Source organism: Mycteria americana, chromosome 2 (assembly GCF_035582795.1).
Source record: "Mycteria americana isolate JAX WOST 10 ecotype Jacksonville Zoo and Gardens chromosome 2, USCA_MyAme_1.0, whole genome shotgun sequence".
NCBI classification, from domain to species: Eukaryota; Metazoa; Chordata; class Aves; order Ciconiiformes; family Ciconiidae; genus Mycteria; species Mycteria americana.
The window spans coordinates 68,932,686-68,952,967 of record NC_134366.1 but is presented as its reverse complement, the minus strand read 5'-3'; the positions used below and the strand labels follow the sequence as shown (position 1 = coordinate 68,952,967).

At 37.3% G+C, this 20,282-nt stretch overlaps 1 protein-coding gene across 11 annotated transcripts in view; it reads right to left on the bottom strand.

Moving 5' to 3' along the window:
* Positions 1-20,282, bottom strand: part of NFX1 (nuclear transcription factor, X-box binding 1) — a 73,924-nt gene that overhangs the window by 32,324 nt on the left and 21,318 nt on the right. For all 11 annotated transcript variants that reach the window (XR_012774310.1, XR_012774311.1, XR_012774312.1 and 8 more), the window contains exons 6-15: positions 13,185-13,256; positions 11,394-11,533; positions 9,791-9,890; positions 9,396-9,613; positions 8,187-8,284; positions 6,668-6,698; positions 5,457-5,539; positions 4,818-4,926; positions 854-973; positions 89-168 (exon numbers count right to left, since the gene is read on the bottom strand). Coding sequence is in view for 6 of the 11 variants with exons in the window: in XM_075493697.1 (XP_075349812.1) it covers positions 89-168; positions 854-973; positions 4,818-4,926; positions 5,457-5,539; positions 6,668-6,698; positions 8,187-8,284; positions 9,396-9,613; positions 9,791-9,890; positions 11,394-11,533; positions 13,185-13,256 (1,051 nt within the window). In the remaining 5 variants the exon portion in view is untranslated. The remainder of the gene's footprint in view (positions 1-88; positions 169-853; positions 974-4,817; positions 4,927-5,456; positions 5,540-6,667; positions 6,699-8,186; positions 8,285-9,395; positions 9,614-9,790; positions 9,891-11,393; positions 11,534-13,184; positions 13,257-20,282) is intronic.

The following is a 20,282-nucleotide window of genomic DNA, read 5'->3' as shown; positions in this document are numbered from 1 at the left end:
TATCCCATTCCAAAGAGGCCACAAAAATCTAAGCCTACAGTCCGAGAACATTATTTATTATTCAGAAACATTAAGTGTCCAGACTTACTTCATGCTTGCCCATGCACCATTTCTGAGTGAGATAGGTACAGGGTGGACACTTCTCTTCACTATGACATGAATGGTACACTGCAGTCACAGAAATATAAAAGCCAGCACAGTTTTATTAGCATACTTCAGTCAAATGCATTAAAGGAGACAGTACAACTATTAAATATAAGTTTGCATTTCCAAACTACACAATTTATGGGAAGTACAATGCTTCATGCAAGGAACCTGATCTTTGAAGCACTCTTCAAAAATTATGATGGCAGGTTTTTAGGTGAATATTCTTCCATATTTTGTAAATTAAATTATAGAGAATTTTGTAATGTCTGAGCAGGGTTATACTATCAGGCAGAATTTGTCAGAAAGCGTATCTCTTTGACCTGTGCTACATTTTTTGCAATCACCCAATGTAATTCCAAGGAACGTAGAAACGAACTGTTCACTAGATTATCCTACTGTTTAAATAGAGTACTTAATCTTTGGAACATAGCATTTAATGTGTTGCGACTATTAATAATGATCAGAAAAAAAATCTAATGCTTTTACCAGACAGAAGTACCACTACTAGTATTCAGGGCAAGTTTTTAGTTGGCTGGCTTTTAAGTGTAGACTTTTGGAAATACTCACAACTACTGGAAAAGCATCTAATAAGAAAGCAAATATGTGTTTTCAAACAGACCTATGTAACACTTTTCTACATTTTGATTAAAAAACCCAAAAAAAACCAAAACAAAAAACCCAAGCAAAACTGAATGGCCTGACTTACCTGGATGATCACAGTCATGTGGCCTGGTGCATGTTTTTTTACACTCTGGTGGCTGAGTGCCACAGGGAACAGGGGGGTAAATCACGGATTCACCACAATAACAAGTTAACTCATCAAAACCTGAAAAAACAAGTTAAATATATCCCAATGGTTTATAGGTATTTGTACTTCTCCACTATGAGAAATCTTTAAATAACATGCAAATGTTTTACTCCAGCTTCATTTTTTGATATTAAGCACCACTGGAGTGAATTTATTAGCTTTTGTGGCTCCTACAACAAAACTGGACTATGATCACTTCATTAGGAATTATGCTTGCTTTTAGAGAGTGGTTCTTTGACAGCAACATTTTGAACTGGAGCAAGAGAAATACTCATGTCAAGTTGAAAGCTGTTGCTATTCTATCCTTGACTTAAAAAATGGGGAGATATTTCTTGAATTCCCTTCCAGAAAGCACATCATCCAAATCTTGTGCTCCAAACTTCCCCCCGCCATCACTTTTTCAGACCAGTGGTTAGGTTTTGTCCTTTTGCCAAGCCCTGCACATGGTACTGGGAAAACTCCAGAGAAAATTACCAAAAGGCCACCAGTCTGTAGACTTCTTCCTATAATTTCTTCTGCATACTTCTTTATGTCATTTAGTATTACATGGATCCTCATAAGCAGCTTATGAACCTGTCCAAATACTTCAAAGCCAACTTTGTATGTTTTGGAAGTTCTGTCTCAGGCAGTTCAGGCAGTATACATTTCCTTTTTTTTTTTTCCCCTTCCTTCCGTATTTGGGAAACAGATTTTAAACTCTTATCACAAGATTCCAAATCTCAGTGATAAAATAAACAAAGAAATAGAAATACTTACATACACCTTTCCAACTAAAACTTAACACTGCACAAAAATTAATACAGTTCACTGCTGTTTTCAGACTATAAAGAAACTGGGAGGGAGACTGACTGGAATGCAAACTACAGTTCAAACAAATAAATCCTTAGAAAAACAGGACACTAAGAGAAAATATTCACATCAGAAGTCATATAGAAGGAGCTCTGAGAACAAAAAGAGAATATGATTGTCTAGAAATGAATAAAGAGATAGTGGATCAGGGAGAACAAGAGAGAATGATGGAGGAGGTAAGAGAATAATGGGACAATAAAAATACAAAACAACAATTCCAACCTGAAGTGAAGACAACTGTGTTAAGGGAGCTGCTGAATCCAGCAAGTTCTCTGACTCTGGGAATCACAGGATTCCTCCTTCCTAGTCTACCAAAGCAAAATCTGTTGAACTCTAAAACCCCAAAGGTTCCTACTGTCCCATTTCCATGGATATGATGGCTGCTGGATCAATATGCAGGTCCTGCCAGTAGGAAGACTGAACACATATTCCAGAGAAACAAGACACATAATACATATATGACAATAACATGACCAGACACACAGACTAACACAGAAGCCAACTGAACAACAACAAGATTCACGGAAACAGGAATACCAGTAGCCAAGCCCTCGTACTCCTCTCCAGCTCATCGGGATTGAAGGTCACTAGTGAAGACATACACACACACATACACTCTAGATTCATATGCACATCATATTCATGGATCTCAAATATTAACATACCTGGACAGACTCCTTACACAGTCACTGGCTGAAACCTTGGGTATTTCCAGAGGCACATCTCCTCCTACTAGCCAGTCAGTACAGCTTTGAAGCAAGTTCATTAGCAAATTACCCAGACATACACAGGCACACACAGGACTGAAATTAACAAGGGAATTGCACACACTCCCTTGTCTCTCCAGGTGCTGGCACCCAGACCAAGGGGCCCCTGTAACTTGTGATCCCATTTTCCAGCTGCTGGCATACAGTAAAATAAGCCTATCTGGTCTCTCCAGTTGCTAGCATAGAGACTATGTGCTCCCACGATCTGCAGCCAAGTCTCCAGTTGCTGGCACTTAGACCTCTCACACACAGAATAGAGAATAAGAGTACACTGAAAGATATTAAATCTTATTCTTAACTAGGACAGGATAGACAGTTGTCATCAGGTGCACAGGGCTCTGTCAGAGAAGTGCACTGACCAGCAGCTTCATTTGTGCAAATGGTGCCTTTTATCTCCCCTTCTCTCCATCTTCCCATGCATCCACCTTGATTCCTCCCAAATAATCTACCAAAATAAATTTCTCCCCATTGGTCCCAGTTTACCTACAGCTGTACCCAAATCTGCTATTTCTGGTATCATTAGTTAGGTCATCCCAGCACCACACAACTGTAGCCAATTAAACATAGTCAATTAAAATTCAGTATTACACAGCTGTGTGGGAAGATTCAGATGTGAGAAGTGCACTAGAGCTGATGGAAGGCTGAGGCATACATAAAGCTGATAAGGGGGATTCATACTGCAATGTGGAACCTCTAATCAAGAATTACTGTCCTTGGGTGTGAAACGCATCCCAAAGAAATATGTGAGCCAAGTGAAACATTGTAACAATAATCTGACTTCATTAGTAGACGTGTGGTAAGAAGCACCTTTGCATGAACTGTCCTCATTACAATACTAAAAATCACACCCCTTGAGCCAGAGACCCCGGCCCAAGTAGAGACCCCTCACCTCTGAGCATGCGTAGACCATTAAAGTAGTACTGTGGCTTTAGGAGTAAGGTACAGAAAAGTGGACCAATAAGAAACTGTTTTATGTAGTCGCTTATGCATATGTATAACTAAACTGTATAAAAATTATACCTGTTCGAACAATCGGTGTGCTAGCTTTGTGGAGTTATCACCTAGCACCCAGTCTTGCACAAAACTTGGAATAAACTGATATCTTGGTTCTGGGTGCAATATTGGATGGTGCACACCAGGTAACGAACTCCGTTTGTGAGACAACACAACTACCTAAGTTCTGTTAGCCTTGCAATATTCCACTCCCAAAAAGGTTCCCAATACCTCCCTCCTCCAATTCCTCCTCCTCCTCCTCCCACCTGTGAAGCCCAGTCATCTCTCACCCTTACCATCTGTGAAAACCACCCATTCCTCATGGCACTATCTGAAACTTTTGTCAGCTTTTCACTGTGTTTTTGCTATGTTCAGAAATGTCTCATGTCTGGTTGTTTTTTTATGGTCTGTGCAGCCAGTTAAATCTCAGACCAGGTCCTAGTCATTTGCCCATGTATCTTAGAGTGCAGCAGTTAGTAGAAAGGATCATATTTTTTGTCTAAGGACACTCAATTACAATAAATTCCAGCAAATAAGAATAATGGGGAGAACAAAATGTTAAGGGTTAGAAGGAAGAAGTAGAAAGAAGAAGTAGAAAAAGCTGAGAAGTTTCAAACATCCATGGATTTTCTGTGGAAAGCAAGCATGGGAAAGAGTAGGGGTTTTATTATTCCTTACTACAGGTCTCAGAACAACCTATAACCCTCCAGGCTTCAAAGCCACAAGTCTTCCTTGGTCCAGGAACTACAGGTGAGTATTTATATTATAGAGAAAAAGAGAAAAATCACTAGTGTACCAAGAGAAAAATTTTCACAGAGAAAAATCACTAGTGTACCAAGTTGGGAAAGTCTGAATTCTAAGCAGCTAAGCAAATTCTGCTACATACTTCAATATCTTTAACAGTTATTATATTGTTAAACAAGAGTTCCCTTAACTTAGAAATTATCTTTCTAAACTGCCTTTTTTTTTTCCTTCCATGATTCCTCAAATTTTTTAAGTGATTGCTGGATCAACATACATAACTGAATATATTTCACTGTAATTCAATTTTAACTATTAAAATCCAACACTTAGTAAACTCATCTAAAATGAAATAACTTTCTCTTTCATGAAAAAAAACATACAATCAAAATCAACTGCATATTCTTCAGGTTCTGGTCAATTTGGATCACATTCTCTGTCCAGCTCTGACCAGTTAAGTGAATAAATTTCTGTAATATGTAAGAAATAATGTACCCTTGCACGTAACTCACTTGTTTGCCAGCATGGTTGACAACTGCCCCGATGACAGGGTTCTTCACATCTATGAAGCCCACAGTTGAGTTTACGACCACAAACCAAAGAACACTTATGTTCTGTGTCCTAGGGGAAGGCAAAAAAGAAAAGCAGAATTAAACTATAAACCCCATTGGTTTATTTTTCTCAGTGAGGTCAGAATCTACTAATTGACAAAACTGTATTGTGCAAACAATAGCTTAGGCCTGATCTATACAGTTTTTCCATCACTGTATGGATACACAATTTTTAAAGCGGATTCTGTTAAGAACTCTGTTGCAGACATAGCTACATCATAGCTTATGCTTCTTGTATTAAGTAATATCCTTCCCCTCCCCATTCTCCCTGGAATCAGCGCATTGCCACAAAGCACCTTTACAATTATTTAATTGCATTTAGGCTGGAATGCAGTTTTACATTTATAATGATACCCATAAAACAAATGTTGCAAAATAAATGCACACACACGAACTTTTTGAGCATGACCAATACTGCAAATAGAGACTGAAGATCCACAAAAATGGAAAGATACAAAAGCAAAAAAGCCTTTTAACATCACAACCAAAACCAAACACACATCACAATGAACAATTTTATAAAACCACACGTAAACTTACCACACAGCAAACTTCATTACACTTGTGTCGTCCACATGATCTTTTCTTGTTGCATCGCTTGTCACACATGAATGTAATAGCAGCTATTAAAAACAAACCCACCCCCCCCCAAACAAGTCATAACTTTTATATCTCTGCTTATGCTGAGAACAAAAGCTGCAATCACAATATTATGCTAAGGCTGTTGCAGAGCATGGTCTAGAAGACACTAATACAGAGTAAGTCAGCAAGCAAACTTTTAAATTAGTTGGTTTTCCACATTAATTCCCCATGTGAACACTTGGCTTCCTTCAAACAAACCCTTGTTCAAAAGGATTTTGGAGAGCAGAACACATGAAACTAGTTTATTTCACATTAGCCTTTACACCATAAAACTCTGCACAATAGAACACAGAAAACAGGATATGCTGATACAATGGAGTACCACAAACATCCAATTTAAGACTGCTCAAATTGGTAAGGCAGTAAAAGTCAGCTAAAATGCAACTCCTGCTGATATGCTCATGAAACTAGTGCTAACAAAGAACATCCTTGTCACCATCCACAGGTACCAAAAGCAATCACTTTTGGATTCTGAAGAGCAAAGTCTTCACAGACAAAAGCTCAAATTAGGAAATATGCATATTACTACCTTATGTATCTTGTAAATAAGTACCTCAGTATGACAGGGGTCCATCAAGTAAACATTTCACTGAGGTGAATTTTGAGATACTACATCCAGAATACCAAGAAGTATCAAATGGGAACTCTGCCAGGCTCACATGCAAAGACCAGCAGCATACAACTGTGAAGCAGAATCAAAGCTTGTATTTCCCCAGGAACTTGGACAAAAGCAGAGCAAAAGCATTACTTTGGGTCAGCTTGCACAGCTCAGGTGCAAAGACACACAGGAATGCCAGGGGGGCAACCTACTGAATATGGCATAAGAAACTGTTCAAATTGAAATAGACAGCTTGTCTGGAATCTTTGAGATCAAATGCTGAAGAAGTTTTTTGTTATGTAAAAGATGGATAGAAATGAAAGGTTTATTTCAAACCTCTTCCCAAAGGTAGCAGCATCTCAAGAAATTACCAACTTGGCATAGAAGTATGGATAAAAGAAGTAGTACTGATCAGATATTTGCCAACATCGTCAATCAAACCCAAAATTAATATGAGATGTGTATCATTTTTAAAACAATTTCACATTATATATGTAATATAACATTGTACCTTTATTTCTGAGGAGAGCACATGGGACTTCCTAGGAAACAAACACGGAGCCATTAGGTTAAAACAGATAAAACAACTGAAACTTACTTATCTAGAAAACACCTAGTCACATGATACAGAAAGAAGCAGCATTCTCAGTTTTCATGTGTATAACACTTCTGTGTACAAAAGTGAAACAAAAGCTGGAAAAAAGTCCTCTAATTCTTTTAACACAGTACTTTTTCCTTTGACATTCAATACCAATTAAAAAAAAATTGTAGTTTTGTGTTCCCCACTTAATTCAGCAGATAATGCTGTGAAGTCAGAGAAACAGGTTTGCCCTAAGAAACCAGAAACTCGCATGGAGGAAACCAAAAGAGCACTCTCAGAGAATATTGACAGAGTGCATAAATTTGTGCTTTGACCACCTGTCCCAAAAATGCAAGTCTGACTTGATTAAAAAAACCAAACAAACAAAAAAACCACCCCCACAAAACAAAAAAAAAAAGGAAGAGAAAATGAAGTCAAATCTCATGATTATAGAAGTTTTAGCTAGATTAAAGACCTCAACATTAAAACAAAAGGCGATGGATGAAAAGAGTATTGTTGATTGACTACATTTAAACCTTTAGTCATCACAACTTTACATTCTGAGTTGTCATTTCTGAGCATCACATTTTTCATGACTGATTTAAATTATCATTGTAGTTCACTCATACTTTTTCAAGAAGCAGCTTTCTGGTGTCTGAGACTAAAACCCAAAGCTCACTACTTTGTTTCAAGCCTCAAAATGAAAGATAACCTGAAGCCTTCTACCCCATAACTACCTTCAGCAAACATGCAAGAGAAAACTGTTCCAACCTTAAGCAAAGTCTCAGTCATTTCTATGTACGCATAGACTTATGTTTTCAGAAGCCATCTCTACTTATAGATGATATATAACAGGTGAGAAAAGTCATCAAGGCTCCTGTGACAGTAGCCAAAGATTTCAAAGCTATGATCACAGAAAGTAGCATAGTTTAAAAATACACTAATTATTATATAACCATTTCTGAGAATCTGCTGAGTCACTATATAAATGTATGAAGAATGGGGACCAATAAAAACTTCATATTCTCTTCAAAAAAATTCTACAATAAATTTACAAGCTATTACTATAAAGTTTTAGTTAGCTTTTTATGTTAAGCTACCTTTCTTCTCTCAATTTTCATTACCCTTGGCAAAACTACCATTCTTTGTGCTATATAAATACTGCAGGATCATATAGGATTTTGCAGCCAACTTAAACAGAATTCTATGTAAACTCTACAAAAATACTTCAAAAAAATTGCCTTCATAGTAAGTAGCCTATGTTAGTGCTTCACAGTATAATCTCGTTAGCATCTATCAGTTAGTATACAATGGAGGTTCTTGCAACCAAGGAGCACAGCACCTCTTATATTTCTTAGCTTTCTTTTCCTCAACTACTTCAGCTCCTTTTTCTCCACAGCTTTAAAAAACAAGGATTACCTGTTTCCATGGTCAAGCTTTATACACTCACCTTTTTTTTGAAACCACACCTACAATAAATATTTGATGTGTGAGAACATGGTCTACAATCTCCTTCATGGCAAAGGCTTTCACATGTATGAATGAACTCTAGCAAAATAAAAATACAAAGATTAACAATTAATAAAAAAATAAAACCCATGACCTGGAACTTCATATTTATTAGGAGCATGACTAGTCAAAGATACTAAGCCTATGTGCAGCTGGGTTTCCAAACAAATTAACTATTTTGAGTTAAATGCACATAAAATTTTGCCATTATTTTCAACTTTCTAATCCTGAATCTATAGACTAGAGTTTCAGGTCTACAATTAACACTGAAAATGCATATGCTGTATTTTTTACATTAACATATGAAAAAAACCCCACCCAAAACATTGTGTGATACTTTCTTACCCAAGTTCCAGAGATTTTAAGTAATTTTTTCTTCCTTTTCAGCCAAAAAGAATGACTTACTATGCATACCTTCATATTTCACTTACTAGGTTAACTGAAATTCAACTAAAAGCTAAATTACTCATTCTCTTTCTACTTGTTGTCCTTGGACTGATAGAATGGATCAGTCATTAATAAGAAGCCCTCATCTTGACAGCATGGGTCTCTCTCCTCTCTAAAGTCTAACAAATCACAATTAAATATGTAGTCTGTAAAACTGGAACTTCACACGATCTCACAGTTAAATACACCCGAGTTACCTAATGCACTCATTGAAGCATCAAATTGCTTCTGCACATAACTTTCTCCAACTTTCCAAAGCTACTTTTCACTTCATGACCCTTTTACAGCAGCAGGAAAATGAGTATTTACTGGAGGCATCTGAAGAAAGCAATTTATCTCTACCAGTCTCTACATGAAATCCAAAGATCTAGGTGGGCTTTTAAAAGACATCAGTACATATTACTCTCTGGAAATTCCTACAGCTCTGTTCCTCTACCAATATAGGAAAGGTGCACGTAAACAACATTTAAAAGGCTAGCTAGTGTTAGTGCTTTCTAGACAAATATATTTCCTGATTTTAAGGTATCGTTATGAACCAACAGCCAGACTGCAGGCTCTGCAGTGGCTTTTACACTCAGTTTGGTTAAAACTGAAAATGGCTAATCAAATACCTATTTCTTGGAATGAAACAGTTAAGGACCACTTTTTTTTTTTTTAAGCAATGAGATAATTTGAATACTCTAATACAGAAAGTTCTAATTACCATAGCTACCACAAGAAAGAGGTTTGCCACATGTTTTTCCACACGACGGGATAGGGTCTGTGCATATTTTACGTTCAACACATCCTAGTTCCAGTAACTTGCTGAGAGGAGTCTGACCACAGGGACAGCGATACACTACTTGTGGAAGTCGTGGACAGAGCTGGCAAGGCTGAGGGTGGCATACTTGCGTACAGTTGTGCCTCCCACAATTTAATTTTCTGGAAAAAAACAAAACCAAAGAAACAAAACAAACAAACAAAACAAAACACCAAACAAACAAAAAAAACCACAACAAAAAAAGAGGTAATTATCTAAGAGTATCATAGTATCATGATCACTGAGTGTGATTAAAATGACCTTTTTCTTTTCAAAAGCCTAAATTATAGTGACCTTACTTGCCACATATATTCTGACATGAGAAATTCCCAAAACCATCAGAGAATTCTTCCTTTGTCCCACACAGTACTTCTTTAAAGTTGCTTCCACAGTAACACACTGGAAGAAAGCAATATTCCACAGAAAACAACACAAGAGAATATCAGTGACAAAACAGCTCCAGCAGTACAGCAAATATAAAAAGGTAAAATGTGAAAAATTGTTACAGTCTGTTTTTAGAAGGATAATGAAGTTGTTGTTCTTTAGATTTATTTCAGCAATAGAGGTTTCCAGGTCCTACAGAAGCTGGAATTCCCGTTTTATTTGTTTTGATAAGGAGATAACAACTAAAGGGGAATTACTATCTGCACAAAAAGCTTACTTATTAAAGCAGTGTACATAAGTTAATTATTACCTTAAAAGTTGAGAAAATTAACTTGCAATTTTCTATATAAACTGTTCAACAAAAATGTATTTGTATAGTGGTACACATACTTGGACAATTTAATTTCCATTCAAGACAAAGTTTAGAAAATTTTAACAGAAACCATGAGTAGCTTGTTGAAATGTGCTTTCCTATACTTCTTTCTATTCTTCTTTCATGTACTGTTTAATCAAGTCTCAGAATTATAGTAAAAGATTAAGTAGGATCATAGAATGCTTTGGATTGGAAGGGACCTTTACAGGTCATCTAGTCCAACCCCCCTGCAAGAGCAGGGACATCTTCAACTAGATCATGTTGCTCAGAGCCCCATCCAACCTGACCTTGAATGTTTCCAGGGATGGGGCCTCCACTACCTCTCTGGGCAACCTGTTCCAGTGCCTCAGCGCCCTCATTGTAAAAAATTTCTTTCTTAAATCCAGTCTAAATCTGCCCTCCCTTAGTTTAAAACCATTGCTCCTTGGCCTTGCTAAAAAGTCTGTCCCCGTCTTTCCTATAAGCCCCCCTTTAAGTACTGGAAGGCTGCTATAAGGTCTCCCCGCAGCCTTCTCTTCTCCAGGCTGAACAACCCCAACTCTCTCAGCCTGTCCTCATAGGAGAGGTACTCCAGTCCTCGGATCATTTTCATGGCCCTCCTCTGGACACAGGACAAGTCAGGTCAGAAGGGCCCTCAGGGGATCAGCTAGCCCAAGCCCTTACTTAAAGCTGAGTCAGCAATGAGATCAGACCGTGTTACTCAATGTTTTATTCAGTTGGATTTTGAAAACCTCCAAGTTTCCAAGAAAAGAGTTTCTCCTTATAGCTAGTTATAACATTTCAACTTAGGCTCATTATCTCTCATCCTTCACCCATACACAACCTGTCTCTGGCTTCTTGATTACCTCCTGAAAAGCCACTACTCAGCCTTTTCAAGCTAACAAAGCCCAGTACCACCAGCCTGTCCTAATAGGGCACATGCTCCAACAGCCTAATCATCTTGGCAGGATTCTTTCTAGTCATGTTTATATTCTTATTTAAATATATAGTGATGCTGACGCATTCCCCATTTTTTAAATATTCTAGCAATAGATTTTGGTTTTGTTACGTAAAAATAAAGCACTTGCCTCTTGGTACTTTTTTTTTTTTCACCCACTTGTTTTCATAGTGTAGAGTGGATATACATAAGGCATTCCAATACTTACCTTGTTGTGCTGTTAACTGGCAAGGTGAACATTTTCCTGCATGGCACACTTGAGTACAGCTGTGCTTACCACAGTTTAAAGTATTTCCACATACATTAGAACAATGAATTTTTGTTGATTGGCCACAGCGGACTGAATGACTGTAGAGAAATGACACCATAATCTGTCAGCTACCTTAATATCTATAGAGCATTTATTAAAAAGGAAAACACTTTTTCAGTAACATGCCAAAGCCTTTGAAAGGGAGCATAACTTAGTAATGGAAAAGTTTTTAGGAAATAACCCCCCTATTTTTCCCCCTGCTTCCCTTCTCCCACCCCCCTAAAGTAGGGTACTTATCACAGTAGTGAGTCTATGGAATTTTCTCTCAACAAAATGGAAAAAAAAGGTGACACTATAACTTGAACCTAGTGTATAGTTATGCATCGTGCCAGAAGTGCAGATACTTCTATTACAGGCATCTTTCCGAAGACTTAAATAATCCTAAGTCCGCTGAGCACAATGAAGATAGGCATGTGGGCCTTAATAAGGAGTCAGTAGTCTACAAAAAGAGTTGAGTTTTTAAATTAAATTGCTTTAAAAAAATGGGACAAAACAATAAATTCTCTTCTTTTTCCATTCTGGCTGGCCTCATACAATGCCTGTAAAACGTACATTTGAAATAGTAACTTTAAAACATCTTAAAGTCAGAGGTCCCATACCATACATCTTGGATGCTAATACAGTACATATGAAAAAATGTTATTTAGAAGCAAGTATTAAATGCAGTATTACAAAAATCAGCAATCTCGTGAAAGTAGTTGGCACTTGGGAAAAAATAATAAAAATCAAAGCTGGCTGCATCTATTAACCTTTTAAATGCAAGGAATAGCTAGAATAAAAAAAAAGGTGATCTTACTATGTAAAACAAAATTCAGTAATCTACACCCAATCCATTTTTCTACTGAAGACAAAGTGCTTTCAACTACAAATACTGCCACAGAAATAGCTATACCTTCTTTTGAAAAATTAAGACCACTTAATATTACTTTCAAACTTTCAGAAATAATTGTAAAAGACTGAAAACTTTGTTTATAGAGCAAGAATGCTAACACTGAAATTGGTTTTTGCTTGTTTTGCTTCTGGAAACAAGCACAGGCAAACATTTTATTACACAGAATCAGTTCTAGGTAGCTAGAACAGGGACTCAACACTCAGAACAACTGAATATAAGAGATCACAGATAGCATGGGCAGCACAGTGTTGCATATAGTGTCATTGCCAACAGCATCAAATATGCAAGGAAAAGATAGCCTTCAAGTCTGGAATATACTACAGACTTCTCTCTCGCTAGTGATACAGCTTCCCAGAAATGTACACGTTATTTTCGAAATTATTATTTCTGGAATGGAGTAACTCAGCATTACATTCCATTCAGACAGAAAAGGTGGGAACCTTTTTCTACTTCCTTCTCTGTGTTTTCTAAAAAACAAAATAAATAAATACTAGAATAGGATTTCAAAATCAAATCAACTCACAGACTGCTTGGACAATTCAGCTACATGTACCATAAATTGATTTGAACACAGACAACTCCTTTTTAATTTATTTTTTCTTAAAGGATTAAAAGTAATTGCATTTTTTTAAAATATAAGATTCTCCAAATTATTTTAGTGCACAAATAGAAGTTACAGCTCCGAATAAACTTTGTTCTGTAAACTTTTAATAAACTGTAAGAAAAATTTTATTATATAAACTTTTAATAAACTATTCTTATATAAATTTTTGTTTGTGTAATCAAAGCATTCTCACCTTGTTTGTCCACATTCACATGTTTTTGTCACAAAGGCTGGGCATGAAGGGCAAGGTCCTGGATGGCACAGGCTTAAAAATAAGTCAAAAAAGCAAACAAAATTGTAACATTAACCTTAGCTTTACTACACTCCCAGAGAAACAATCTACCATGACCCAATCTGCAGTGCATTATCCAAACATTATACAAGCCACCTACACTCCTGCAGGGTATGAAAGCATTATTAACACAAGAAAAAAAAATTAGATTATTACACTTGCATCAGTCTCAAATCTCACTGATGTTGAAGGAAAACTTCAGTATCCCTGCTGCTGTCAAATCAACAGTAACAGTGCTACTAACACATTTCATATTTTGCATTTTACCAGCCGACATGCATCAACTCAACTGCGTTCATCACTGATAGCACTCAAAACATATACGACACGTCCAAACCATTAATAAATTTCTTTCTTCAGTGATCTTAAATAGATTAGAGACAAAAATTCCTCTATGAATTTCTTCTTCTGAGTTGGTGGCTTTATCTTTGAACTCAGCATTTCTAATGCCACCAGTAAGAGCTGTTGCTCCTCCTCCTGTAAGGTAACACGTGGGAAATGCAGCAAGTCTGCCTCAGTTTTCTTTCTTACCATCAAGTGCAACTTCCTGTGAGTGTCATCAATGCCAGTCCTTTACTTGATTATCAGATCTCACTTCCTACTTCAGGAACCACTAGATAGTCCCTATCTGCATATAAGACCTCTATTGGGCACAGAGAAGCCCAGGTTTGTGAAATTATACTTAACTAACTTGTCTGCACTCTTCCTTAGCCAGCTCCCAGTTCCCTTCCTTTGCAGATACAGCAGCTCTCATGTAGAGCAATTATTATTGGCCAGGACTAACCAGTCCAGATGTCCTAGCCAAAAGAAAAAGGAAAACAAAACAAAAAAAACAGCAAAAAACCCCAAAACCACAGAATACCCAATTACATGCTAGTACTAAATTTCCAAAGTACAGTCGCTATGCAAGTACTAATTAGTACACCAGTTACTATAGTCATATGCAATATAGTTGAGTCATGTCAGCAGTTTGTCAACAGTGTTCTGGCTCCCTTCTTCCTCTATCACTCCTCTCAGTTGACAACAAGGCCTAATCTACCACCCAACTCATGCCAGCTCTAACAGTAAAGCCAAGCCATTACATGATAAACCAATTCAACACAAAAAACCACCACCAAAAACCAAACCAAAAACCAAACCACTGAAGAAACCACAAACCTCCCTCTTTGAAAGGTCAGTTTTATGGCATAATGAAGAGTTAAATAAGCACCAGAACAGGCACAAGGAAAGGGAGAAAAGAGCCAAAGTAGATGGAGCAGGGAAAACACGATACAGAGGGAAACAGGAAGAAAGCAAAAACATTAAAACTGTATCATGGAACTTCAGACAATGAGAATTAACTTATGCATTCTGCAACAGAAACACTCTTGTAAAAGGACAGCACTACATATTTCACTGTCTTGACTTCAATTCTCACAGACCCACGTGGAATCCTGAAGGCTGGATGCCAGCTTATAAACTGAAGAATCAGATTAGAAGTAGATTTAAACTCAAAATACTATGATCTAGGTCATAACTTGGAAAGGGAAGAGACACATCATCTTCAGAAATCTTGTCATGTTAAATTTTCTACCTGGTATATTATCTTCCTCAACACTGTCATATTCAAGCAAGTTAACATTGCTTCCATGAGCCCAGTCTTGGCACACTTTCTGATGATACTATACCACACAACAGCAATTTATACTGATCACAGATATTTTTAAGTCATAAACACCTATAATAGTAGACTGCAGTCTTATAGCAAGATTCCTTCTGTTAGAATAGTATCACACAATTAATTTCCAGACATCTCCAAGTTTTGATAATGTATGTTTCTGAGACAGTTTTCAGTAAGCTTGTGTCATTTTGTTAATATGAACAGAAAAATTCTAGTAATGCAAAAACTAACCCTTTGAAACCAAACTTCCGACTTTAAAAATAAGTATTCTTTATACATCCCTCCTGATACACGCACTTGCATGCTACTTATTTAGCAAAAGTTTCTGGTACAATTTGGTTTATGCAGAAGCTACAGTATGTCTACAGTTCCAGGATTTACTTATCAATACAACACCACTTAAGATAGAAATTCAAATTTCATTTAGCACACAGACACACAGAGAAAGTGCAGAAAATTCTCCTCAGATGATAAAGATGGGTAATATCTTAGAGTTTTAGTCTGTTTTAAGGGACTAAGCAAAAAGTTAAATGACTTAACAGTGTTACAAACTAAACTCAAAAAGACAGGCTGAAGACTTCAGTATCAACTTCTGTTCAGTGAATGCAGAGTCTTATTTTTACCAAAACTCCATTATCTATCATTAGCATGGAGGATTTATTTCACAATTTACTGCTGATGCTCTAGAGAACTAGCATACTAGAAACGTTGTGATGACAGATACATCTAGACATAGGAAAAAAAATCAAACTTCCATTTGCCTGACAGTGAAAATACTAGATACTGTAAGACAGCCCAAAGGGACTTCCAGTAACTGCTGTGGAAAAGATTACAGCACCAAAGATCTATGAAGGAAGACCAGACACTCAAATTTAAACTAGTGGAGAGGAAATTTCATTTATTGCCTTTGTAAGACCTTTTTCAAATGCTCTCAAGGACTTGCATAGTTCCAGTTGGCAGGGAGAACTTCAGAGTCTTAAAAGAAGTTTAGGTTTGTCATGAAGTTTATCATCAGGAACATCTTCCTGAAGATTAAGCTAGATGTTTCTTTTATGTAGAACCTAACAGAGCGAAATGAATTTCAGTGTATTTAAAATAAAAACGTGAAGAGAACTCGCTTTGTGAAGGGCTATGCATGCCATAGCTCAAACTAGCAAAAGGCTTGCAAAGCAGTTCTGTTTCAAACAGCTGCTTGCCTGTTCCTCAGCTCTGCCAGGAGAACAGTTTATATAAATGGTTACTAACCCATTTCAATAAATCTGAGCAAATATTAAAGATTTATTATTAAAACAGTGTAAATTAGCCTCACTCATTTTCACCAAAATGGGCTAGCTAGTGCCACTTAACACAAGCATCCAACTAAACTCTACACCACAGAAAGGAGATGAATACAATGACATCTACATTTAAAAAAGAAAAACAAAGTTCAGATTGAGGAAATACAGTTGGGAACTGGCCAACCATTAAAAAAATCCATACTCAAGGTCGGGGAAAGAAAAAGGAGGAAAAAAAGAAAAAGGAGGAAAAAAAGAAAAAGGAGGAAAAAAAGAAAAAGGAGGAAAAAAAGAAAAAGGAGGAAAAAAAGAAAAAGGAGGAAAAAAAGAAAAAGGAGGAAAAAAAGAAAAAGGAGGAAAAAAAGAAAAAGGAGGAAAAAAAGAAAAAGGAGGAAAAAAAGAAAAAGGAGGAAAAAAAGAAAAAGGAGGAAAAAAAGAAAAAGGAGGAAAAAAAGAAAAAGGAGGAAAAAAAGAAAAAGGAGGAAAAAAAGAAAAAGGAGGAAAAAAAGAAAAAGGAGGAAAAAAAGAAAAAGGAGGAAAAAAAGAAAAAGGAGGAAAAAAAGAAAAAGGAGGAAAAAAAGAAAAAGGAGGAAAAAAAGAAAAAGGAGGAAAAAAAGAAAAAGGAGGAAAAAAAGAAATCCCCCAAATCCCAAAATATAAATTAATAACCAAAATACCACTTCAGTAGAAAATCATTTGTTCTGGTAGTATAAAGGCGATCAACACATAGGTGTAAGCTGGTTACAGGCAACAGTAGGCAGAAGAATTGCTGTATCTCTGTAAGCTCATTTTTTAAATTTGAACACCAATTTCAGACATTCCTTACAAGTGTAAAACAGATGCCAAATAATTTGAAAGCCATAACCACCAGGGTCACAAAACCTAAGGAAACATAGCTCTGATTCAAACCGAAAATATGTAGGATGCATATGTCTCATTACATCATTTTAGGCAGTGCTTAGGCCTCAAAAATGATGGTCTAACACTGCAAAGTAGAAAACTATGCCCAATTAGACTCCCCCACATAAAACACACTTCTTGCCTGAACCTGGCTGTCATCCTAATCTCTCTTAACCAGGGTATGAGCTCTAATATCCTTCCCAAAAGCGTCTATGTGATGCTGAGAGCTCTAGACATTCTTACTACCCATATCAGGATCTGTTCTCTTTTGAATCTTATTATTTGCATCAATTTCTTGCAAGGAGATGCCCTGTCTAGCAGAATGCATTTGATGCATTCTGAATTTGCCAGCTTCTGATTTAATTGAAGGTCTCATTTCCTACTCAGGGAACACAGCGGGGGGATAAATCCCCGTATTTTCCATGTTTTCTTGATAGAACTAATCGCTTTACAAAGTATTGAAGTAAAAGCATCCAAATCTTTTCCCATGACTTTTAATCCAATTCTTTCTCCTTAGCCACAAGAGTCTGATGCTTACTCAGTTTTAAACGGAAAACAGATTCTCAAGTAACTTAACCCACTTTGACCCACTTCAACTTGCTACTTCATATTACATTAAGAATAATGTAACCACCTCAGCAGGACGTGGAATAGTACAACTGGCACCACCAAAAGATTGCATCACCAGCCACATTGCTCTCAGAGCTGCTCATTCCGCAGGGGAAAATCATTCACACAAGCCTAGCATATAGCATAACACAATGCACACAGAGGGCAGACAGCAGGAGAGAGCCTGACGTTTAGACCACCAACAACTATTACAATGGCTAACAACACATCACGTACTCTGAACATTTCATCTACATGGCAGAGGGAGCAAATACAAGCATCCTAATGTGAAGCAATGAGAACAGTGTTCCTCTGATGTCACATATGAGGAGAAAAGGGATGATGTTTGTTTGATCCTGGTAGCATCACATCAGATAGCTGCAGTGTAGATACATGGTGTGTGCTTTCTGAAAACTCAGAAAATACTGCATTTCAGATTCTGTTGCTAGGCACTGCATAAATAATTCCGATATAAAGAGCAGGGGATAGCTATAAGCATCTAAATCTCCCATATTCTGATTGTTGATGTAATAGCCACAAAGAAAGCTAAGAAACTAAGCAAGAATCCCATGACTCAAAAAAGCAGGTTTCCCAAGACTCAGATTCAAGTCCCACCAATAAATAGGGTTCATAACAGGATTCATCCAGATTAGCTCTGTCAGAGGCTCACAGATTGCAGATACAGAGGTCTGCTCAACTGGGAGACAATGAACGGAGCTGGACTTCAAATGAGAGTCCCACATACTTCAACTGCAAAGGGTTTCCCAGAATAGACGGGATTAAATACTGGAGAAAGGGCAACATCAAGAATGCCACACTGGACTCAGTCCACTGCCCATAACATCCCTACTATTAACTAAAGTCACACAGACTTGAGAAGAGCATGAATAGTTTACCCCAGAGAATTCATCGGCCCATCACACTGTGAGGTAGAAGGTCTTGACAATGACATGAAACATTTGACCCAGAAGGGGGGGAAGAAAAGGAAAAAACATAAAAGCTTTTAGGATCTCAGTGAGCAGATGGCATTTCTGGTTCAAACCTTATCACCTTATGGGAACCTGTGGGAGCAGGGGAAAAAGGCACACAGCAGATCCACAATCCAAAGAAACAAGTGCTTGCAAGAAAGAGTTCTGAGATCACCTAGACTCAAGCAAGAACCATGAAACCGACTCCTGGCCCTGATGCCAACAAGTCCAACTTTGAGCACTCTTGAGGAAAAACTCTGCCCAAATGACGCAGACTTCTAGATCAGTTGAGGTTGTCCAGTGGGGAGGAGCTGGTAAGACAGACTGCCAAAGATGCACAGCTCCACATCTCTTACTCCACCACCTCCTGATACAGCAAGAGGGAACCAGGTTTCTACTTGCTTTTTGATAAGTAGATGGAGGTAGAGTGTGTCCTCATAAATACCTAAGACTCCCACATGGGAGGAAAGAAGCATCCAACATATACTGAGGAATGTACGAAACTGGCCAACACTGATGCTGAAAGTGCATTCCCCTCCAGGTCACTATCACAAGTCAGAGAGTGCCAAAAACACTCATTATCTTGATCTGCACCCTTGCTGTTTCCTTACCTCTAGGACTGGATGATCTTAGCATGTTTTTACTCATGTGGAACGAGCTGAATGATAACCCTTTTAAATTTGCTACAACTTAAACTGGTAGCAAATTGGGACTTTAAAAGGTCCCAATTATCACAGCTCCAGATGCAGATCAGACTACCAGGGACTACAAATTCATAGCTTGCAATAGGTACAATATTGCCACCACTGTTAGAACACTTCCCAGAAGAAAATGCCAGAGATTGAGCCTCTACTGTAGACTGGGATAAGAAAGAAGAGGAAAAGAACAGCTGGTTCTTCCAAGCACTATTGGAAAGTTTGTCAGGTAGCAAATTGCAGTTGGAGAGTTCTCAAAGTACTTAAGAAGTCTACTTATTTCTGACAGGGCAAAAAAGTCCTCCATGGACACATGCTCTCCTGAGATGGAGGCCAGCAGCTTGCCTGCAAGAGAATCAGTGTTCTGCTGAGTCAGGACATCAGCTACATCAAGTGTAGTCTGAAAGCTGATCTGTGTTTCAGTTTTACCCTGCAAACCACAGCGAAGAGGATCTAGTATGATGATGAATTAAGAAAACAGCTATAGCACTGAAATGACAATCTGAAAACAAATCTAGTATAATATTTTCACGTGTGAGAAAGAAGTATTAAAAAGTAAAGAAATATTCTTTCATTGAACAAGATGTTGAAACGGGTTTGAAACAGAACGCATTAAATAAAAAGTTCGGAGTAAAGTTCTAGTAAAGTTCTGAGTTTTAGTAAGCCTTGGAAAAAGTGTAAGATGACAATCTATTTGTTGGAATGACTGGAGTGTTTGATTGTGTACCAAGAGCAGAAACAATTGCTTCTGACTATTAAAAATTTCTCAAAACAGAAATATGAACAGGCATTATAGACCAACTTCCATACATGGAAAATGAAGCTAGATACACTAGGAACAACATGTAATTTATTTTTCTGACTAGCAAGCATATTTATACATTGAAAAAGCT